This window comes from Neopsephotus bourkii, unplaced genomic scaffold (genome assembly GCF_033783945.1).
Source record: "Neopsephotus bourkii isolate Nb327-2 ecotype Australia unplaced genomic scaffold, CSIRO-AGI_Nbou_v1 NB_1589, whole genome shotgun sequence".
Classification (NCBI taxonomy): Eukaryota; Metazoa; Chordata; class Aves; order Psittaciformes; family Psittacidae; genus Neopsephotus; species Neopsephotus bourkii.
The window spans coordinates 534,587-558,666 of NW_026902065.1; the positions used below are offsets into that span (position 1 = coordinate 534,587).

The 24,080-nt window shown below is 43.2% G+C and overlaps 1 protein-coding gene across 29 annotated transcripts in view; it reads left to right on the plus strand.

Moving 5' to 3' along the window:
• Positions 1-24,080, plus strand: part of RBFOX2 (RNA binding fox-1 homolog 2) — a 172,212-nt gene that overhangs the window by 114,699 nt on the left and 33,433 nt on the right. For 28 of the 29 annotated variants that reach the window (XR_009728252.1, XR_009728255.1, XR_009728256.1 and 25 more), the window contains 2 exons: positions 6,589-6,735; positions 20,676-20,729. Coding sequence is in view for 20 of the 29 variants with exons in the window: in XM_061371765.1 (XP_061227749.1) it covers positions 6,589-6,735; positions 20,676-20,729 (201 nt within the window). In the remaining 9 variants the exon portion in view is untranslated. The remainder of the gene's footprint in view (positions 1-6,588; positions 6,736-20,675; positions 20,730-24,080) is intronic. The other variant, XM_061371766.1, reaches the window with a different exon arrangement.

The window sequence follows — 24,080 nt, forward strand, 5'->3', positions numbered from 1 at the left end:
CCTCATCCGTGGGGCTTTGTTTCTTGCCTGGCATGTGAGTCTCCCAGTCTTCATCTCCAGGCATCTGTCCTTTCTCTTGATACTGTCCCAAAGCACAGCTGAAAGACCTGGATTAAAAATAGACTGAGGTACCGGACCATATTTGGCCTACTGAGTCTGCCTGTTGCAGCCTGTTGTCTCTTCAACCATTGACACTCTGTTTTCACTTCTTATGGTGCTGGGTCCCCTGGTTACTTCCCCCTTCCCCCTTCTTGGTTTACATTAGTGTGCTTATCCCTAATGGAGGCACCCAGCACAGATAGCTGTGAGTGGAGATGCTAATGAGGCTGCAGTACCTCTGGCAGCTGAACTGATCTAAAGATTCACTGCTGTCAGAAAGGCGAGTTCTGGCTTTAAGCACAAACTCCCGCTCCTTTTTACTGGCTCTGGCATTCCTTACGTGAGCTACTTTAATTCACTGACCTGGCAGAAAGCTGCCCAATTCTTTTGCTGGGTTAATGAATTAGAGCAGCTCTTGGAGGGATCCAGCAAATGCTGCTGTTGCAAGGTGAGCGTACGGAGTGCATGGCCAGAAGCCGAGAGCAATTGTCAGCTCTCTGCATCTCCTGGTACTCTACCCGCAGAGGGAAGATTAATCATCCGCTGAACTAAAAAAGCTTGCTTGATAGTAAATGCAATGCACTTAGCACTGTGAGCTGATTATTCAACTCATTTCTCTTGTTAATGTCAGAGGGAAGAATTCGTGTGTCTGTATAAATTATGGAATGCAGCTGGAGGTATAGAAGTAGAGGAATAAGTTTATGTAAATTACTTTGCGTGAAAATGGCAGGTGCTGTCGCCTTGGTGTTGCCTTGTCATGAACCAGCATCCAGCATTATTTAATTACAGAGCATCGTGTCTCTCAGCTTCTCTGCGTGCCGTACTGAAACATATTTAACTCATCTGCTGTATGATAAAGGGATATTGACTTTGCGACTCCTTAAAGGAGACCCATCTGTGGTGGGAGACCCCTACATACTGCGTTCAGAAGCAAGACAGGGAAACTGCTTGGTTATCTGGCTATGCCCCATACATCTGGCAAGGATTTGGAAAGAAGGGAGCCAGTGGCACCAAGGGGCTCCTCAACTGCCTTTTATAACACATGGATGGTATTACAATGATGACTTTCCCTTGGGTATTTTTTGCCTAGTTTGAGATTGCAGAATTTTCTTCTGTAATTATTTTTCATCACTGTAGTAATTAAAGCAATTGCTCATGTGAGGTATTTCAGGTGAAGAGTATGTTTAATGAACATCCTCACTTGTCTTTCAATACTGCTGAGCAGGTAGACACTGGGAAGAATTACCTTCAAATAAGTAGCTAGGTGCTGATTGTTTGGCCAGCTCAGCTTGGAAATTGCTGTCTTGAGGTAGCAAACTCTGACATTTAGCATCAGGAATTTGCTTTGAGTATGAGGCAGATTATTTTATTATTTTGAGTATGAGGCAGATTATTGTCAGCACTTGCAGGCTTGTGCCTAGCGAGACAGATTTAAAAATGATTCTGAAAGAGAAATAGGAAATAAACCAGCAAATATCATTATGTTAGAGTATACAGCTGTGGTACTTCTGCATATCTCTCAAAGGTTGTAGCAGATCTAGAAGTAGTACAGAGAAGGATAATGGTAGTGATGAAAGGGATGTAGCAGGTTCTTTATGAGAAGAAATGAAATCTTCACTTACAAAAAGAGCTGACAGGAGTGAAGGCATATGACAAGTACATGCATACATATGATATGAGAAATAAAATAGGAAACTGTCTCGTTTTCACTTTCAAGGATGCACATAGGAAATAATCAGATGCCAAAAAATCCCAAACCCAACCAGGTTTCTGTTTCTAATTTTTTTCCATATAACCAAGAATTTAGCATTGGAACTCCTGTCCATAAGGTGCTTTGGAAGTTGAGACATCAACTGGCTCAGTTTGCTGGAGGCTGATCTGGAGAAAAATTGCTGCACATTTGCCCTGATTTGTGTTCTTCCGCAGATGCCACAAACTTGGCCACTGTCAGAAAACAGCGGGCTGGATGGATCTTAGTCTGTCACTGCTCCATTGACAGTGTTAACTTCCTCCCCTGTTACAGTGTGGTGGGGCAAGGAAGGAGTTTTGTGTCTGGTACATAACTCTTCACTTGTTTTTCCACCAAACCTGCTCAGTAGATACCAGTTCACTGGTGGGTGATGGGTTGTTTTGACGCGAGTTCTTCACTAGAAGCTGCAGAGATCTTCCCACGTTGTCTGCGCTCTCCTTTGCAGTGGGAAGTTTGCCTTCTGCCAGTCATAGCTTGTGGTCCTTGTCTCCACACAATTCCTCAAGCTCTTGATTCAAATAAGGTCTTTGGGTTTGGTTTCTTTTTTGGATCCAAGACTGATCTAGAAGCAGTGGATTGAGCACAGTCTGCCTCCCAGATTTTGTAAGCCACCCAAGTCCCCTTTTAAATACAGTTATTAGTTACAGTTTGTGTTTTGTAAATATTTTCTTTGCAGTGATTTATGGCTCTTAACCTCCTCATTATGATTCACACCATTTTGGACCACCTGCTTCCTGGGGGAGGGGATGGGGGGTTGTCTTTTCCTTTTCTATAACTTGGACCTGAATCAGTTCCAGTTCTGGATGCAAGTGGGAGATGGAAACAGAATGTACTTGGGTATTAATAGTCCCTGTGCTGGCCTGTCGCACTGGTGCTTGTCTGGCTCATTGGGGAGGTAGCCCCTTTGTCTGGCCATGCAGATGGAGATCTGCTTGGAGCCCCTTCCTGTTGAGGAATCCTCAGCAGTTGCATATTCACCAGCTGCTTTAGGATGAAGAGTGCAGTCGAGAGGTGGGTAGGTGGTTGTAGTGCTGCCCCCAAACCTTTCAGAATACCCTTGCGTTGCCAGGCGTCCTTCTCCCCTTTTACATGCATACGTGCACATGTATACATCCATGCTTCTCTTTGCAGCTGCCTTTTCTTGGTTAGGGTTTCCTTACTGCTGGTGGGTGTAAGAGAGAAGCTAGCATAGGGTACAGGCAGCAAGCAGTTAAAAGTGAAGCACATATTGCACGTGTCCTGAGCTCTGATGTATTTCTCGGTGACCTTGAGCAGAGCTCAAAGCTTGCGTGTGCAGGCATGAATGACATTATCACCTGCATAAGTATATGTTACACAGGCTGTGCTGAGGAGGTGAATCCAGCACTGCCTCTAAACACAGGATCTTAGCTGCAGTATATCTCTGTGTTGCCTGATGACAGGTATTTGAGACCCAGGGAACATGTATTAGCTCCCTTCCAAGCCAAATTGCAATCTGTAGCAAAGGGTGAGGGCTGGTTCTTTGCTATAAGATGTTGATGTGAGGCCAGAAGCAGAGTGAAATCTGGTGTGGGAAGGAGTCAGAGTGGGGAGTGGACACTCTGAAATGCAGGCTTTTATCATCTGGCTTGGTCAGGGTAGCGCTGTTGCTGGTCTCCATTATGTGCTGTCTGAGAACATGCTCCAGGCCCTTCCTTTCATCTCCTTCCTAATGAATTAAGACAGGGAATAACTATAAAAGGGGTAAAAAAAGAAAAGAGGCAAGATCTGAGGAGCCTTTCTTTCATTTATGTTGTAGCTGAATGCGTGGCAGTAGACAAATGCATTGAGCTAATGTTATAGTGGCTGAAAGTTCAAGTCTTACCTTAGGGCCATGGACAATAGAAATGAGGCAGCTACTGAATCCAGTGCGAGAAGGTATTCGGTATTAAACTGCTGCTGAAAAATCAGGATATGTGAAAGCTTGAAAAGCATTCAGGGACTCAGTGTAGCCAAAAAAGTAAGAATGGACAGAGATCCTCTGTTCCTTCTCTTTTGCCTCCTCTTTGAAGCCTTTGTCTTACTGTACACATCTTTTGTGCTGCAAAATGACTCCTGCGTGGCAGCAGCACTCTGCCATATGCAGGAACAGCTGCGAGTGTTTCTGGGCAGGCCATGGCTACATGCTAACATCACACCCTTGGTAAGAAGGGAGTTCTGCCCTCTGTCTGTGAACAAATGGCAGAGGATGGGAGAGGAGTGCTGATGACCTCCTGGCTCCCTCTCCTGTAGAAGGGGCAGATCCAGTCCTGTGCAACCTATGTCTGAATTTAAAGACTAAACCATTTTTGTCGCCACCATTCAGCATCTGTGCCTTTCCTCATTCACACTGCAGAAGATGCACCTATGTGCATGGGTGTTTGCCCACCTTATCAGTTTATGCAAAGCCATAGAAAATGTAGGATTTGGCAAATTGCAGTAGCAGAGCTCCAGAACCGGCTGTAGAGATCCCATTTAGCAGAAGTGCTGATGATTTTGGGAAGTTACTTTGGAGCACTCACTTGCAGGTGTTGTGTATGGTGGTGATGGATAGGCTGCTCCTATGTTTTGTCCTTCTTGGAGAGATTTGCCCTGAGGAGCAAAGGACTCTGATGGAGTCATAAAAATAAAACCACCAAATAGCATGGTATGATTTAATCTCAGGCCAGCTGCATCGATTCTTCCCCCAGGGTGCACTCTCTGTATGTTTAGAGATGCATTTTTGTCATAAGGGTGAGGATAGGAGAAGAGGGGGAACTTGAATAGGGAGAGGCAGCTTTTTAGATACGATCAGATGGAAGTTCTGAGGTTGCAAGGAAGAATTTGATGCTTGAGTGATGGGTGAGTCTTAGCCAGATAAAAATGCTTCATCCTGATAGGCTTCTCCCGAGACTTGCACAGCTCTGGGAAGTAGAGATACTCGCAGGGTGATATTTTTGTCCTTCCTATCACGGCTTAATTTATATTAACTAGATCAAGCATGTTTTGTGCTGCCTGTGCAGCCCTACGAAAGTAAAATGGAAAGCTGCCACTGCTTTGCTCAGCGTGACAGGACCTCAGTGCTTGCTGTTTGCTTGCTATTGTCAGTGCTTTATAACCAATATGCAAGTTCAAGGTCATGCCTATAAGAGACATTTCTGGCCAGAAGAAGCTCTCTTAATGTTGCCAGTTTAATTTATCTGTGGAGAGATGTTTCTTTCAAAATAGTCATGAAGTGTTGTATATTAAGTGATGTGCAGAGCCATCTAGCAAACGCAGTCAGTGGTTGGGGAGTCAGTATCTGCACCTCTCATGAGATTTCTTTCCTCTTTGGTTCACAAATGGTGTATTTAAAACAGCCAGCGGAGGGGGAAGGGGCAAAAAGGCTCCAAACCAGAAAAAAAACCCTACTCTTAAATCTTTACTTTTAAGCCCTCTGTGTGTTCTGGAAGGTGCCTAAAAATAAGGTTGGCTCTAGCAATTACATGGTCCTTGCTGTCTTGTAGAACTTACATTCACTTGATGGGTTAAGGAAGAAATCAGGTTGTCATCTAAAGAAATGAAATGACACTTAAAAGTGCATCACACAGGTGGTCAAAGCATGACTCCTACAAGGCTGAGGCAAGCAGCGGGAGATAGAGTGAGTGGGTGAGTGCTCTTTGAATACCTTGGCCTGTCAATGCGTGCTCTCTGAAAGGGACAGAGCAATAAAACAACCAAATTGTAGTCTACTTTGTTCTGTAGCTCTGACCTTTTGAGGTCATTTTTTCTGACTAAGATGTGAAAAATACCATTTTCTCATCAAGCCATTTTGCAAAAGGGGCCTTACCTTTACATTTAGTGCTGTGCTCAATTTTCACCCCTATTTAGTCTAAGCCCAACACAAGTGGCTGACACTCTCTTCCTTTCTTCTCCCCTGCCAGTCGTCTCTGTGGGGGTGTTAGCTCTCTGCTCTGGCACACTGGTCTCCCTTATTCCTCTGTACCTTTTCTGAGCACAAGTCCCCTTGTCCCACCCCATGACCTGGCTTTGCCGTACCAGTCAGTGCTTGGGAATGCTGGAACAAATTCCCTTGTTTTAGCTGTGAGGTTGGCAGCAGAAAGTATATATTTATAAAGCCTGCATGGGTAATGGCTGTTTCCTGTCCCTGGGCTGACTTTTAAATGTATGAGAAAAGTTAATCAAAGACATCCGTAAGCTGTTCATGTATGGATTTTGCTATTTAGTTATAGATCTTCTTTTGGGGTAATGTTTCTCTGAAGGGAGCTTGACAGAGCAGATGCCATTTTGCCTGGGAATGCATTTCTGGTTTTGGCCAAGTGAAGAGCTGCCACTTCAGCTGTGGGATTTGGATGATTGCATGAACATCCTGCCACATGAGATTAGAGTGGCGGTACTACCTCCCAGCTTCAGGATATGAAAGATCCGCCTCTTCATTAGGGCTTTCATATGTGGCAGCTGAAGTGAGGAAGAGCAGGAGAAAAGAGAGAAGCAATTTAGTAAAACCAAAGGCAAATCTACTGCGCTAAAAGGTGATACGAGGGGAGGGAGGCTGAGATCTCATTACTGTTTACTCATGGAAAGGGAGGGGAACAACAACAGATCAATTGTTAAGCGTTACTGGCTTTATCAAAATAATTGTCAAGTGCAAGATACCGCAGTTGCAAGTGTAATACTAATACCTAAAAAAAGACAGGCAAAGCACGTGAAAGGAATTTGTGTGGCTTCTATTCACGCACATGCTTTTGTCTTTATGATTTCAGCAAACAGAAGGAGGGGCACAGACAGATGGACAGCAATCACAGACACAGAGCAGTGAGAATACCGAGAGCAAATCCACTCCAAAGCGACTTCATGTGTCTAACATTCCCTTCCGCTTTCGAGATCCTGACCTTCGGCAGATGTTTGGGGTAAGTTACTAGCACCTTTAAAGGAATGGCAGATTCTCCTTCCCCACAGGTGGGACATGTGGTGGTGGTGTATTTGTGTGAAGGAAAATGAAGCACACCTTGAAATGCTTGCAGGACTGGAACAGTTGTTAGCGTTTACCTCAGCTGGCAAATACACATAAAAACTAGAACTGTGTTGTTCATATCAAGATGTTCAGTGTAACCTAACAATTCGTTTGGAAAGAAAAAACAAACTACAAAATGAAACTTCATCTTATTTCCCAGTAAAGGCTAGGATTAAACATTGACTTAATATATCCCTTGCAGAGCACTGTTTTTTAGTTGCTTAGAAACTTACTGAAATATTTATGTCTTTCCTCATGATCCACTTCTGTGATGAAAAATTGCTGCAAGGAATTGGCCAACTAGCAATTGCATGTGGAAAAGCTAGTGCAAGTCAGATGGTATTTTACATTGTGTATAATATACATTCTATTTCTTCTGACCAAGTATTTTGCCTTCCCTAATCTTTGTATGCTATTCATCATTCTCAGTTTATAAGCTTTTTGGGGAAGAGTTTGTTCAGATGAGTATAGGTGGTGACTCATTCCCTGTGAACAGAGATAAATGAGCTAGATGCTTCATGACCTAACCTACAGGTGAAGTTATCTATCTATATATCATCATCAGGAATATTTGACTTGTTTGATCCTTGATTGATGGCACATTCAGAAGTCTTCAGAAATATATCTTATTATTTCTAAAGTTCACAGTTGCTGCCTGCTTAAGATGCAGTACAGAGGACTCAGGATAGACTAAAGCTAAGGTTCCTCTTGCCACCTTTGACTTTGAGTATGTACCTTGGCCCTAACTACATACCAGGCTGCTCCTCCAAATTTTGCAGTATTCCTGTTTCAGTTGTTGCATCTGTTGAGCCATCTGTGTTGTCCTAATTGACAACAAATCAAACATAAGCAGCTGCATGCCCTTGCAGCAAAGGTGGCCATCCACACCTTGGGCTCTTAAGACTGCACCTGGAGTATTGTGTCCAGTTTGGGCTCCCCAGTGCAAGTGCACTTCGTGTAAGTGAAATACTGGAGCAAGTCTAGTGGGCACCACTAAAGTGGTCAGGGAGCTGGAGAACGTGGAATGTGAGCGGAGTCTGAAACCTCAGCCTGTTCAGCTTTGAGAAGAGAAGTCAGAGGGGGGATATTTTTGTTGTCGGCAACTACCTGCTGAGAAGATACAGAAAAGATAGAATCATAAACTCGGGTAGGTTGGAAAAGACTTTCAAGATCATCAAGTCCAACCATTACTCCAGCACTGCCAAGGCCACCACTAACCCATGTCACTGAGGGCCTCATCTACACATTTTCTGAACACTTCCAGGAACGGTGACTCCACCACTGCCCTGGGCAGCCTGTTCCAATGCCTGAGCACCCTCTCAGTGAAGAAATTGTTCCTAATGTCCAATCTAAACCTCCTCTGGTACAGCTTGAGGATGTTTCCTCCTGTCCTATCACTTGTTACTTGGGAGTAGAGACCAACCTCCACCTCACTACAACGTCCTTTCACGTAGTTGTAGAGTGATCAGGTCCCCCCTGAACCTCCTCTTCTCCAGGCAAAGCCATCTTCTCAGAAGCAGCCGGGTTGTTCTTGGTTGTGTGTAATGGTGAGATTAGAGACAACAAATGTAAGTTGGCACATGGGAAATTTTGATCACATATCAGGAATTTTTCTTTTTTTTTAACTGTGAGGGGGTTTAAATACTGCAACATGTTTCCTGGAGAGGTTTTGAAGCCTCCATCCTTAAAGATATTTGACTTGACTGGCCAACCAGGTCTCAGTAGACCTGTTTTGAGCAGGGGTTGCATTAAATTACTCCTGGAGGTACATCCCAGTCAAAATTAGGATTCTGTGACTCTGTTGCAAGAGGCTGGGGTTTGCTTCCGTCTTGTTCATACATTAAATTGTCACAGTCTTTGACACCCTTGGGAATGTTTTCAGGGTGAAACTCATCTCCTGGCAATCTGCAGCTGCCGAATCTTCAGTCACTTGCTCTGCTTTTGTGTTTTTAGCTTGGTTTTTGCTGTTGCAGGCCTGTGCGGTAGGCAGTTCCGTCCGGTTTGGATAAACCGGTTGCTGAAATCACAGCCAGTTCTTGGACCACCTGCTACAATCTGTATTTAGCACGTCCTGATCTGTGCTACTGCTGCTCCCCTTTCCTGGGAGCTGCATTGCTGACATAAATTATTCCACGTCGTTACTGACCCTTCCCTTGGGACCAGTACTTGGCTTGACGACTGGCCCCTTTCACACTCATTCACCTTGATGCTGTTCTTCCCTGTGCTCCTGGTGTGGGGAACATGGATGGAAATGAAAAACATCCCTGTCCTGGTGGCTTTTACCTCTGCTTTGCAGATCGGGAGACCCAAGCAGTTTTAATGAACTGTTGTCTTGAGAAGGGGCTTGTGGAAAATGCAGCTTAATTGTTTGCATTAAGGTTTCCTGTTCTCTTTTGGGCCCATATGGTGCCATTTGTTGTACATAGAAGGGGTGGGGAAATATGCTATATGAGTTGGTTTCTGGTGTTCCTCAAGTCATTTAGTTTTTTATTTAGGTGGTTTAGTTTTTCTCTAAACATAATCTCAAGCTCCAGCACAGTGATGTGATTTTAAGTTGTTACATTGCCTGTAAAGCCTTTTGTTAGTTCACCTGGCCCTGTGTTTGCTGAGAGGTATGCCTGCCAGAAGAACATTCATCTTTTGGGTCACAAAAAAAGCATGTGCAGTATTCCTGTAATAGAAAACTTTGCTACTTTGCCAATGAAATAATCAATGGTTCTTGCACATCTCCCTTTTTCACTGAGTGCTGCTTCTGTTGGTGTGCTCAGAGACTCAAGCAGGAGAGAGTTTCTCTCTGAATCCTCCTTGCTCCTATTTCTTTTCTAGGATCAGGATGCTTTCCCTTGGGTGACTCACTGAAACCTACCCTCTTTCCTATAGGAGAGTCATGGTTGTCTTAGTCTTTAGCTGTGCCTAGCCTGTAACATCTCTCCCTCCATCTCCTCCCTCTCCCTTCTGTGTGTCAGGTTGCATCTCTTCAACGTCATATCTAAGAGACTCAAAATCCTCGCCTGGAGTGATTTTTCCCAACCTACTGTACAAAGAGAGGAATTGGGTAGACAGCAAAGCTGTGGAGGAAGAAAGAAAAGTGATGGGGGGGGGGAGGTAAAGAAGTCCCCTGAGGATGGAGCAGCATGCAAGAGGTCAGCCCAGTCCTGAGGCACAGAACAGTAGCTAATGCTTTCACCCAGACTTCAGTAGAGGTGGACTTCAACTGCGTTGTCCCATGTGTGCCTTAAATGGATGTTACATAACACTTTCTAAGCCTTCACCATTTGAAAGAGCTGCAGACTGAAGGATTTCGTGACAAATTCAAGTTATGCGTGTTTCAAACCACCTCTCTCACCTATTATGTGTTTCTAACAGGTGCCTGAGATATCCTCAGGAATGGAGCAAACATTTCCTTATGTATATGCTCCTTATAGGGAGGCAAATAGAATAGGCTGCTTAAACTGGGTAATATTTACTTGACATTTCATGAGGCCAAGAAAACGACTTCCAGAAAGCTTCTAGAAGGAATAGGTCATCTTTTAATGGACGCAATACTGCACGCACTGTGGAGTAAATCAATGGTTGACCTTGTTCTAGCAGATAAAGAAGAGTTAATAGCTGACCTGAAATCCCATGGTTGCCTAGGTACCAGTGGTTGTTATTTGTCTGTATTTGCTTTGTGCAAACAGAATATGGCATCAGCCAGTAATGTAAGGAGCTTTAGAAGACTCTTGTTTCTTCAAGTTTAAACAATTGGCAGGATAACTGCTTGAGAGGGTACCTTTAAAAGGGAGGCATTAATGGAAGCTATGAAGTATTAAACAAAATCATATTGGTTGTCAAAAAGACATGATTCCACAGTCACTGAAACTGTGTTAATAAAACTCAGAAGTATCCTGCACGTTAGGGAGGGAGGATGAAGAGGATGAGGATGTACATGGCAGGAAATACAATTGCACACTTAAAAGAAGCAGGTGAGAAGGGAAATATGCTTATCATGGAGATAGTGGTGATACGGGTTCAGAGGAGAAGGCATCAGATTTATACATGCAAAGATCTAGGTGTAGGTACAGTATAAAATTAGAAAATAGTTGTGTGTTTTGGAAAAAAAAACACCACAAATAACAACAAAACAACTGAACAAACAAAAACCAAACAGAATAAAAGAACAACGAAACCCCCCCATCTTGCTGTGTTTAAGAGGTGGTATTTGGACCATATTCTGATTTTGTATATAGTTCATAACAAAAGAGGGTAAGAGTCCTTACTAATATTTACAGTCCAGCAGATGCAGATAAGCAGCATCCAAAGATAACAGCCAAAGCAGGGAGCTGTTTTGTTCATTAATGTTAATCTTTAGCTAGTTCTTGTGGACTAGGGGAATTGCAGAAGGCTAGAGCGCTGCCCACCCGGATTCACCGTTCAAAGAATTTAAATGGATGACCCAAAGAGCTGCAAACTATCTAACTATATATTGGTCCAAGATAAAAACTAATTTGGGAGAGTTTTAAAACCATTAGAATCTAAAGAAATTGTTTAATATCTATTCAGTGTGACTTTGCATAATGTAATCTGCGTCTTTGCAGACAAATGCTGTCTTGCCTATTTTGGCAAGATTTTACAAAGCGATACTGATGCAGTTGAACATTGCCCAACCACTTGAATTCATCCAAGTGACCAGTGTCAATTTTTAACAAGAAGAGTATGTATGTCAAATAAACACAACACATCAGAAGGATTAAATAACTGTTAAATGATAGACAATAAGTTGTAGTTACTGATGAGAAATTGATGATCAAGACTGTTTCAAGTGTCAGTTTCCCCAGGGGTCTGTGTCAGTCACAGTCCTGTTCAGTATCTGTATCTCAGCCTACGGAGACAGTGCTATTAAAACCTTGCCAGTAAGGTTTGTGGTTAAAAAACTATTTGAGAAGGAGGAAAGAGAAAGATAAGGTTCCTGTTAGAGAATTACTTGAAATGCCTGGTTAACTGATGATAAATCTGACAAAAACGTATTTGATGCAACTCCGTGCAGAGAGCTGAGTATATGGGAACCAGGGTGTGCTTGTAGGTTGGATAGCTTTCTTTGGAAAGCACTGACTTGGGAGAGTTCTAGCGGTTGCTGAAGACAGATGCTTCAACAGTGCAAAGGGGGATGGGGTATTGGGCTGAAGGAAGGATGTGTTCTTAATCATGTTCAAAGACAAAAAGGCTGTGACTGCATAAATTTGTTCAGTTCTGAGATCGGTTTAGGACCAAAAAAATAATCTTGGGCTTTGAAGATGAATGGCTTTTTAACTGTGTAAGGTGTTGGGTACATGATTTACTCAGCTTATTAAGGAGAGGTTGGAAGATGACAAGTCTGTTCTGTACAGGTGCTTATGCATGGATGATACCTACTAATAGAGGGTTTAGGTCTTGTTTACAGTCATAATAAGATTTTCCATTTGGACACTGAGATTTAACACAATTAACCTTGAAATAAGAGAAAAAAATCTTAAATCATTAGGCTAATTTAAACAGTGGAACAATTTACCAGGGAGTGGAAGAGTTTCCAACAGCGTTAAAAACAAGTTACCAACTCCTCAAAACCTTACTAACCAGTTTCTGAGGGATGTTTGTTGGCTTGTGTGTGTAAGGGCTCTGATGTGATGGTAGCAGTCTTCATAACTGCTGTCCCCTTCTTTACTGGACTTTGTATACAAAAGATAAGTTCATGTTTCTCTCCACATGTTTCTGGTCCTTTCAGCATTGTGCTGTGATAATGCATGTGGTTGTACATCATAGATTATAGCTTCAGTCGTTCCCTCTTAGGCTTCAAAAAGCAGTTTTCCTCCCAGTATAAAATTTGGTAGGATGCTCTGGTTAGTTCAGGACTTCAGAGTCAGATGGACTTCAGTCTCCTGGGGAAGATGGATGCTGGATTGGACTGCCTGCAAGAGGAAAATCCATCTGTTCTCAGGCTGAATCATCAATTATCTCCACAAAGACAAGCAAAGTGGATTGTTTGGTAGTTCTGTGCACTAAATCCTTCTTATCTGTTGAAAGAGCCAACGGTATGAGGAGTCAGAATAGATGGTTCTCAGAATTTAGAATTACAGAATAGTTTGGATTGGAAAGGACCTTCAAAGGTCATCTAGTCCAACCCCCTTGCAATGAGCAGGATGCAGCTACCAGGTTGCTCAGAAGAACCATGTCCAGCCTGGCCTTGAATGTCTCCAGGGATGGTGCATCCACCACGTCTCTGGGCAACCTGTGCCAGTGTTTCACCACCCTCAATGCAAAAAATTTCTTCCTCCCGTAAAGCCTGAATTTCCTCTTGTAGTTTAAAACCATCACCCCTCATCTTACTGCAACAGTCTCTGCCCATCTTTCTTATAGGCCCGTTTTGAGAACTGAAAGGCTGTAATAAGGCCTTCCCAGAGTCTTCTCTTTTCGAGGCTGAACAACCCCAGCTCTCATAGGAAATGGTGAAATGCTCTTTGCTCAAGTATCTTCAGCTTTTTTAAGAGAAGGAGATAGTGTAAAATAAAATAAAGGACTGTGTTGATGACAATTGCAGATGAAGGTGGGGTAGCACCATACAGGGTGTACATTTTCTCAGGCTCTGGCTTCAGATGGAGACATCGGCTTTTTAAAAGCACGCTCACTCCATGGCTACTACTTGCAGGCTGTTAACTGTTTCTGCTGGGCAACATCATCAGCCCAAGTTGATATATGGTCTTTGTGTGTTATGCTACATCAGTAATAATGCATAGCTGTTTTATATTAAGATGACCATTCTGTCATATTTGATAACTTTCTGTTAATGAAGTTATTAATAGCTTAATTTATTAAAGGTGACAGAATGGTAGTGTCTTATTTTTAACACTGGATTTTAAAGGAGGTGATGTTATTATCCTTTTCCTTCTCTTAAGCATAGTTCATATCTCTTCTGCAAATTTCTTGATGGTGTACGCTTGTGTTGATCACTGCTTTGTATGACCCAAGCAACACAGCTCTGAGCTCAGATATTTTTGGAAGCTCTTGTAGCCTTTAGGTCTTGGCCTCTGGGGAAACATTTTGGCACTTTGCACTTCCTAAAATATCCCAGTGGATATAATATCTCATCCAGCTTCATTCTGGTGTCAAGAGTGCAGAACACCTCCTATAAGCCTGGTGGAGTTTGAGGCTAAAGCAGTGACAAGCAGGATTAGAGCTCTTTCTCACCAAGATTTTGGTAGAATTTTGAGACTGCATTTGCCAGTAAATAAATTTGAATGCACAAGTAATTAATGATACACAAGCATTGGCAGTGGTAGAAAATTACTTGTTAGGTGTTGAGGTAAGTAGGTAAATAATAGGATAGACCAAGAGGCCGTGATCTGAAGGTGTTGATGCCGTGAGGCCTGAAGTACAGCAGTAGGAAGGTAGATGAAGGGGACTCTGGTTTCTGAGTGGATTGGACACCTGAAGGAGGAAAATTCTGTCTTCTGGATATCAAGATGTATTTTGTGGGTTTTTATGTCCAAATAGTTCTGGCCACCCATCACATAACAAGTCCTGTATTTCAGTATTGGGATAACAACCGTTCTAACACAAGGTGGCCTCTTTGTGATGATTCTTGTTTCCAGGCTCTTCCTGCAGTGAGAGAGGTCCAGCCCTGTCACAGGACAGGATTTTGTTCCTGCTGAAATTAGTTGGAGTTTGAAGAGGCAGTGCTCCTTATACTGATGTCTTTTACCAGGCCCATTTCTGGAATCGCCTTTTGCAAAGGACTTGTGTGCTCAGTGCTGCTTGAGCATCCTGTTTTGCACAGCTATGCTGGGGACCACAGTACTTCTGCATAGGGGTGCTTGCTGCAGCTACTGTACTGTCTGTTTTGCTCTGCAAGAGCTGTGTGCTTATGCCACAGGACATAGAAACTGGAATGGCCATCTGGTGGAAGGCAGCGATGAATGGATCATACACTTAGCTGAGATTTGTTTAGGTTTTCACAGGAGTCTGCAGTGAGACAGGGCTGAATGTCATTTGGGAAGCGATGCTGTGCTGTAGCTGGTGGATTTACTTGCATAGAAGATCTGGGTAAAATTACCTGGAGTTGTCTTTTTATAACCCAGTTTTCTATGGGTTCAGTCTATATGTCTGAGTCCTCTCAAACTGAGTTTTGAGTGTAAGTTGCTTTTGTGAGCATGCGTCCAACTAGCTTTTCCATTGCAGCAGTGCCAGGTTACAGTGCAGTCATACCTCTGGGAATGGCGTAAGGCAGGAAGGAGCTGGAAGGGTAGACCTGGAAGCTGGCCTGGTGTTAAGATCTCTGGGCAGTACCCTGTGGTACTGTTCACCCCCGTCTCACTGTTCTGTGTGAAAGTCTTTTACTTGTGAGTCAGAGCATAACAAATGACTACGTTCCTTCTCACTTTGTTTGCTGGGATGGCTGTGGTCTGTAAATCCTATTAGAAATCTTTGCTCTTTGTGTGGCTTCTTGTTAAAGCCTGGTTTCATAGAAAACATGTGTTTTGTTGGGCAACAGGTCAACCCTAATAAGGGCTTGGTGGTGCTTGTTTACTAGTAGTCGTTCAGTTGGTAAACTATGGTAGTGCTTTGGTTTATAAATCCTCAGTGTTTCCATCTTCCTGTCAGCAAAGCATACTGGTGTAGCTTGGCTGAAGAGAGTTGGCTGTAGCTGGGTTGGCCCTGCTATTTTGAAGAGGTGTGACCCAGCTGTAGGTGAGGAAGTTCATGTACTGATAGCAGCCTAGCTCTGGCAGACCCCATGCTGCCATAACTGAGCACTGACTGATACATGCTACTATGTGACAGATGTTCTGAGCTGAAAGTATATCCCATGGAGCTGGGGGCTAGGGTAAGGATGCTCTCTGCAGCATGGACCTATCCTGCATATGAAATGTTCTTGCTTAAGTCTGAGGACCTGAAAAGGCTTTTTTAACCATCTTTGAGAAGGATCTGTTTGGCATCTTCAAGGTTTAGATAGTTCACTGCACTCATCTTGAAGTGAATTTTGTAGGGCCAGTGCAAAGCGGGTGTGAATCCAGAGCTCACTTGGAGGGATGTGAGGTCGTTTCATGGTGTCTCATCACCATTACCCTTTGTTCTGTAATTTCTAGAGAATTTGCCTCATATTCCCTCTTGTTAGCATCTTTAGGGTTAAGTTATTTGTCTGGCATGTTTTGGAGCTGATTTTGAAAGCTCTAGACAGGGAGAGGAGGCAGGGCCAGCTGGAACAGAGTATACAGGAGAGGCCCTACCAAACTGTCAGTGTTTTGGAAGGCAAAAGCTTTCTGGTGCCAGATCTCTTAAATTTGATATATGTAATGGAGTTATGGCCTCTGCAGGAAAAATCTGCTGCCTTCATGGCATCTGGGTGGAGTGAAACAGCATGTATATACCTTTCCTTGCACCATTCCCTTGCATCTCTGATAAGATACATAATGTTCAGGCAAGAAAATTGGGTTCTGGTCATAGCTGATGTCTGTTAATATCTTTATGCCTCTTAAAACTCTTATTTCCCACAGTCCCTGCTACTGTTATAGAGCAGATGATTCTCATTTACCTGCTTTACACAAAAATAAGTAGGAGCTTGTACAAGGTCACTCCAGGGAATGGAGCTCTAAGATAAAATAAGACGCAGTAGCTATGCCATGGCATGACTGGAAGTGTGTGTGTCTATCAATCCATCATATGGCGTGTGCATGAGCAGTTCGTGGAGGAGGCTTCTTGCATGACTTGACATGTGATGGGGGATGCTGGTTTCTTGGTCACAATACTGTGTGTGACTGTGAAGCTTTTTAAGTCACGGAGGGGAGCATCTGAAATGTGTAGTCCTGCAATGCCTTCTGCAGAGGCTGTGAACTCTGCCAAGGATTTTTTTTTATCTCAGCTGCCGTGCAGGTTTGGAAATAGAAGTTCTCGATGATCATTGAGTGAACAAATCAAGTCTGTGAGCAAAGTGATTCATATATTCAAGGTTAGAGATTAGAGGGTTAGTCCTCATGGATGACCTAAGTATGGGGTTTGTTTTATTTGGATAGCCCCTCCGTCTGCTGGAAAATACAAACATGCCTGTATACATGATCTTAAAAAATTACTATGGGGGCATTTGGTGTTGACCCTTGTATTTAAGTGGCCTAGCATTTTCCATACAAAAATTGCGACCTTTCACTAAGGAGCTCTTAAAACTTCCCTTGTTTGCAGTAGGCTGTTGACATTTGGTAGGCCAAGCAACATCAGAGAACAAAGTGCCTTTTTATGTTACACTAAATGGGATTCAGCTTTGAAGGAGATACAAACTATTAAAATGGACTAGTTCTTTTTTTTCCCCTGCTTTCATTCTTCAGGAAAAGTCTGGCATGCTACCTAAGCGAAAGTGCCTCCAGTGCTGGACCTGCTGTAGCCGTTGCAGCAGCAATGACAAGAGCCTTGGTGTTAGGAGCTGTCAGAGCAGCTGTGACAATGACTGCAGCAGTCTTGAAGAGCCCGGTGCATGTCCTCCTGCTTCATAGCCATGCTGCTTTCTTCCAGGGAATTTCATAGAGCAGGAAACCCCTCCCCAGCAAACCTCAGTTCAGCTGTTAGCTCCTGTTGTCTCTGCTGCTTCTATCCCAAGCAGGTCCTTCCCTCCTGCCTCCTCAAACACGCTCAGCTCCTAGGTGGAAAAGAGACTGGGGCTGCTTGCACAGGTGGATGTAGCCCATTGCAGTAGACATCAAGCCTTTGCTTGCTGCAGCCTTAGGATTTGGTGATCTTAATCCTGTCATCTAGGAGACTGTGTACCTCCATCATCTGCAGGCCAGGGAGGCAGCCCTGCCACGTCTCGTGGAGCTAGGTCAGACCACTTGTGTTCAGCATTACCATCAGCTTTTTGTCAGCCATGAGACATGAAACACACAAGACAAGGATTTCCTGTTGGTGTTGGGAGCCCTGTGCGGTGAGCTGAGCCCAACGGGGCTGGCAGGCAGCGCTGGCAACAGTACCCGAGGATCCAGGCCCAGCTGGGTGTGGAGAAAGGGGAAGATGGCATGGCATAATTGTGCACCAGAAACTGCACAGTTTGTTCTCTTTCAAGATGATTCTAATGAGGTAGAAAATGGTGATTTTTTTTTTTTTTTTTTTTTTCTTATGGCTTTCAAGGTTCTGAAAATAATTCTGGCATTTGCATTTATAGAGAGCCTGGCTTTTCAGTGTGTGTGGCAAGGCTAGGCAGCTGAGCTGATCTGGCCAGGGCCAGATCCTGCTTTCCATTCCCTTGTGCTTCCCAAAGCCTTAATGCTTGCCTGACCCTTTGAGGCACTTCAGAGCAGTAAATCATCAGAGCAGACCTCATAGCAGCCTTCCAGTATCTGAAGGGAGCATATAGGGATGCTAGGGGTGGACTCTTCATTGGGACTGTAGTGGTAGGACAAGGGGTAATGGGTTAAAACTTAAACAGGGGAAGTTTAGATTGGATATAAGGAGGAAATTCTTTCCTGTTAGGGTGGTGAGGCACCCTATTAGGTGGTGAGACAACCTATTAGGGTGGAATAGGTTGTCCAGGGAGGTTGTGAATGCTTCATCCCTGGCAGTGTTCAAGGCCAGGTTGGACAAGGCCTTGGGTGATAAGGTTTAGGGCGAGGTGTCCCTGCCCATGGCAGGGGGGTTGGAGCTTGATGATCTTGAGGTCCTTTCCAACCCTAACTATTCTATGATTCTATGATTCTAATCATCAAAAACTTAATATTTATTCCTTTTGTTGAGCTAGTTTTTTGCAGGATTGGTGAGCTCTGTCAGTTTACCTGCAGGTGAGAATGAAAGCGGGGACCAGCTTCAGGAAGCTAGTGGGACCAGACAAGGAAGGACAAGGGAGCAGGGACAGCCCTGCAGCAGCCGGGAGCTGTTAAATTGGTTCAGCCCCTGTCGTGTAACGACACTGAAATAGTCTACCAAGAAAGCAATCATGACTGATTTCTTTCATGGCAGTGCCCAAGCCATATGCAACAAAGACAACAAAAAGCAATCAACAGCTAATCTCCTTTATAGAGAAGCCCACATCAAGCATGGGATAGAAATAGAAAACGTATTTTAGCTGTGATTGGCACAGCAGTGGTCAAAAGAGGATCCAGCATGGATCAGGCCTAAGCTATTGAGATGTTGAGGTTTCAAGGAAGATGCATGTTTATATTAGCATTATTCAAACTTTGTGTAACGTAGGATATTGTGAATTCAATTGTTCTTGGGATGAATAGAAGATCCAGTATTGTCCTTAAACAATAGAACAATAAAAACAACATCTGTGAACCAACATTTGTAGAAGAATACAACTATCTCCTTCTTAAGGATGGGAAATGGAAGCAGACACAGACTATAGCTAAAATTGTTGGACGCATTTTGCTTGCTTACAGACAGTTGTGGAATGCTTGTTCAAGGGACTTAATAGCTTTTTATTGCTGTACATATTCAGAACTTCTCCTCAGTCTTCGTGGCTCACTGTTGTAAGTGTCCCATATTTGCAAATCTGGCCACAAGTCTTTCTTCAAGCAGGGTACCCACAAAATGAGCATTATACCTATTTGGCTCCACATGGAAATGCTAATTTAAAAAAAAGGCAAATACAATATTAAGAGCACCATGGCAAAGAATAGTGTCCCACTGTGCAGAGCCTGTGTTCATCATCTTTCCTAACCTGAAATCATCCTTTCTTCTCTTGACCCTTTCTTCATTTGCTACCACCTTTAAATCTTCCGCAAGCAGCAATATCAAACCCATGTTGATGGAAGCTTTCATAAATAATGGGGTAGGAAAGATGCTCAGATATGGCATTTGCCTTGAGTGCAGTACGCATCTCTAGAGTGAAGACCACTCTATGTATACTGTACTGAAAATGAGACCTTAGACCTGTGTTTCTGGAGAGAAGACCTCCAGTTTGGAAACACAATATTAGTGATACTTTTAGCTATAGGCTACTGTTCTGAATTTGGCCAGTTCAATAAAAATACTTACATATGTTCCAAGTAGAAGGATATGATCCACGTGTGGTTCCACAGAGTGTGATAATCTCCTTTCTAGCTTGTAGCTCTTGTTTCCCACTTTTGTTCTGTGCTGCGTAGGAAGCTCTTTGGAGCTAGTTGTGGGAACAGAGTAGTGGGGTCCTGCTTTCCCCAGCGTCTCCAGGCTGAGAATAGAGGTCAAAGTCTTATCATATGTGAGAAATTTGCATAGGTTATCAACAGCCTGCTGTATGTCACAGGTTGAAATTGAATGATCCTTTTTTGAAGCGCAAACTGTTGGGAGATGGCCATTTTCATGGTTTCTGAATCTGTCATTAATCGTTGTGAAGGCTTGGAGTTTTGGGAAATAAAGGGAAGGTGGGAGGAAAGGAGATTTAGAGTTTGGAGTCCCTGAGCTTGGGTGTCTTATGTGACTATCCCCTCCAGAGAAACAAGTTTCTTTTTGTGATAGCCACTTCAGGAGGAAGATGAAATGCTGAATTGCATTTGGGAAATGTTGTTATATGATTTCATCTCAGACATCTAACCATGTCTTAGATGAAATAGTAGAATGAGAGAAGAAAGAATTGCTTAGATTAAAAGGGAGGAAAGAAAAGCAACCTCAAATCCCTAAAACACTTCTGGAGATTGTTTTTCCTCCTGTAGACTTCTGTGAGAAAAGCTGGGGTCTGTGACCAAAAGAATCCGCATGTCCTAACCCAAGAGAACTGGGTCATGTCACTGAGATTTTATGCCTTTGCCTGTATGATAGAAATGGAAATATTCTCAGCTCCCTTCTTGCACTCAGCCAGCCCCCAAAAGGTAGGAAAACTGGATTGCCAAAAGTAAATCTTTTCTTTTTTCCCCTCTTGTCTCTCTGCAGCAATTTGGCAAAATCCTTGATGTAGAGATAATCTTTAATGAGCGTGGCTCGAAGGTAAGTCCTGTTTTTGTACCCGCTTCTCTTGTTTTGATTGCAGAGTAAAAGGCAGTTCATTGCCTAGAGAATATCCTCTGTAGAGATCAGCAGGAATTAGTGTGATGGGGGAAGGGAAAAGCTATTTTGGGGACTGTCTCCTGTTCCCTCTGACTCCAGACTCTGAGCATGGTCATTTCTGGGCAGCATGTACAAATGCTCCTAGACACTCCTGTCCATAATGTGGGATCAGATTCATCAGCCTTTTGAACAAACAGGGAGTCTGTCACTTAAGCCTTCGTACCAACCCATTCCCATTGCACTAGCAATGGGTACCCTGTGGGGAAGACAGAACAAGGTAAAACAGCTTTGAGTGATGGGAGGCTGTAAGAACAAAGCCTAAGGCCCCCAACCCTCAAACCATATTTATTTTGCTTTAAAATACATCTATAGAAAAAGTGTCATATCTCATACGTGAAAGGATTTTATTTACTCTATTTTGCAGACTTAGTTGGTGCTTCTGAGATACTGACCTTTCGTGTTTGAGATATTTGATGCTTAATACAAGCATTCTCAGTCCACTTGCCCTGCCCAGTGTGGACCTCTTCCCACTGAATTTGCGTTCACACATCTATTTTCATCTTACAGATGTGTTAAGAGGGGTGCTTTGTTGAGGGTTAATGGTAATAGTTTATTTCTCTGGAGATGAGATTTCAAATGTTGCTCAGGTCAGCTGCAGAGAGAGTCAGTGATCTTTGTCCTAATTGGCAATTGGTTCTCCTCACGTAACCGGTATCACCACAATGACAAATTGATGTGATTCTCTCTCTGCCCAGGAGGTTCAGCACTGGAATAGCAGGGAGTTTTGCAGGTCAGGAGCAAGGTGCATTGCCAAAGCTCTATGGGGGAAGCTTGCACAGTGCATGTCTATACTCTGCTTGACTTAATCAATGCTAAGATTCCCATTTTCAATTAAAACAAAATTTCCCTCCTCCCCCCACACACGTGTGTGCACATGTGTGCATGCACACAAGAGATTTTGAAGTTGCAATTCATCTAAGCAGTTTTGGTTTAAGAGTCTGTGTCTTTCGCTTGGATTTGAGGTTCACGGTCTTAAGGTGGCCTCTTTGCTTCAACATATAACCTGGGGTATGTTCATGTTCAGAGCCCTCTGCAAATTTCCACCCATGTTGCCCAAGATGCATTCTGAAATTCTTCAGTGTCTGTATTAGCTGGAAACCAGAAAGCAGTTTTGTATAGAAAAGGGATGTGCCTTAGCCCTTTCCTCATCCTTTGTGCTTAATACCATGGTTTTGGTGGGTGTTTTTTGTTGTGGGTTTGCTTTTTTGTTTGTTTTTTTTCTTTCTTTTTAATTAGACAGTCTGAAGAAGTCAATGTCTGTCTGCATGGCTTAGCTAGAGAGTTCTACGTCCCTCTGTGGATACAAATCTATAGGCTTTACCCAAACAATCAGCTATGCTGAGTTTGTAAATATTTATTCTGCTCTTGGCTGTTCTTATGATATTTATAGGCCAGAGCTATCTGTGAATTAGTCTTGATTTTAGTCATTTCTATTTGGCTTTGGGAATAGCCTCTGGCCTCTATCAAATCCCTGCTTGTTTGGATGTAAATGCAAAAGAAAGAACAAAAATAACTGGCCTGGCAAAGTGGTGAGCTCTATCCTTCGTCCCCCACTGCCTGGCCTTTCCAGAGCAGTGTTTCCCTCTCTGCACATGAACTTCACTCCCTCTCTTCCATCCATACAACCCTGTATTAAAACGCCCACAGCTGCCCTTTCCCTTCTAGGCAACATTGACGTCGGAGGCTTTTGGTGAAGACGATTTATCACTTACGAAAAATACCTTGTGCAGTTGTTACAGCCCAAGGCTTCTGGTTTTCAGCTAAAACAAAAGTTACTGCTGAAGAGTTCCTTAATGAATTTTATCCTGAACCCTTAATAAATACATGAAAAGAGAAAGCGATCCAAAGAGATGTTCTTCCAGTCCTTGACCATGCAGTTTTCTACTGCTTTTTTGTTGTCTTACAGCAGAAAGCAGTTGTAAAACTGATAGCCACTATGAGGAATGGGGCAGAATCTGAACAGAATGAGAAAGCACCCAAGTAATAATTTTGTGGTGTCTTTGCATCCTTCTTTACCCAAAATAATTCCTGTTTTAAAAAGAATGCAAGATTATTCCTGCTTAGCATGAAAATGGGAGGCCCCGGTGTTTGAGCGGGGTGTAGCTGCACGAAGCACCTGGTATTCACGTAATAATGGAAAAGCAATAGTTTGATCTGATGATGAAGCAAAGGAAATGGATCTTTCTGGAGGCCACTCACTCACTCTTGGGTTCTTCCTCCACCTTAGGGAAATAAAATAAAAATCTGAATGCATTTTCCTGCCCTGTGGTTTCCATTCTAATCTAATGATATGAAACCTCTCTCTTCTTCTCCTCCTCTCTCTTGGGAATCCGAAAGCAGATGCTCCTGCTGCCTGCCTTGTGCTGTGTTCTCAATGCTCCCTTCCCTTCCCTGGGTTCCTAAGGGTTGTAGAGTTTTGTGTATTATGTTTTGTAACTATGTAAAAGGTACAGTGGTAAATCCCAAACTGCCCTGGGTTCGCCCACACCCAGTGTACAATGGGTTTGAGCAGCGCTTTGTCCCTGCCGAGCTTTGGCAGGAGAACTCTGCTGGGATCGCTCCAGTGCTGGTTGGTAGGAGGGACTGGAGGAAGTGTGTGGGTTGCATCCTTCCTTATGAATCCACCTGAGATGAGCAGGCAGTGTTCTTCGACAGCCTGGGAGAACGATATCAAACTGGCTGTGTCCTTGGGATTTCTGTGTATTTAGGAAGTTTGGTGACCAAAGAGAGAGCAGCTTGTGTCCATCACAGCCTTCTCGCACCTCAGATTCTTGCATTTGGCTTAGGAAATGTTATTTGTTGACTTTTTGTATTGCATCAGAGTAGGAGACAGTTAAATAATTAGTTTTGCTGATTCTCCTCTCAAAGCAATGTGGATCCTTGTTTCCTAACTTCATTTCTGCCCAGATTCAATCTGTTTTAGTAGGGTTATGTGGTCCCTGGTAGACATTACACTGATACTCATTTGCTACATATAAGAAACAAGATACAAACTTTGAACATCCCTTCAATTTCATTTTGATTTGTTCTTGTTTAATAGAATGACATCAGTCTTCCCTTGATGTGTTCAGGTTTTTTGTTTGCTTACGGGAAACTAGCAGTTTGCTTCTTTTATCCTGTTTACCATTACATTTCTAGTTCTGACCCATATAAATCCCTTTAAATAGCATTCTGCTCATGGTTGCAGCTTACCATGCACTTCACTGAACCGTGAATAAAACACCTTCAGAG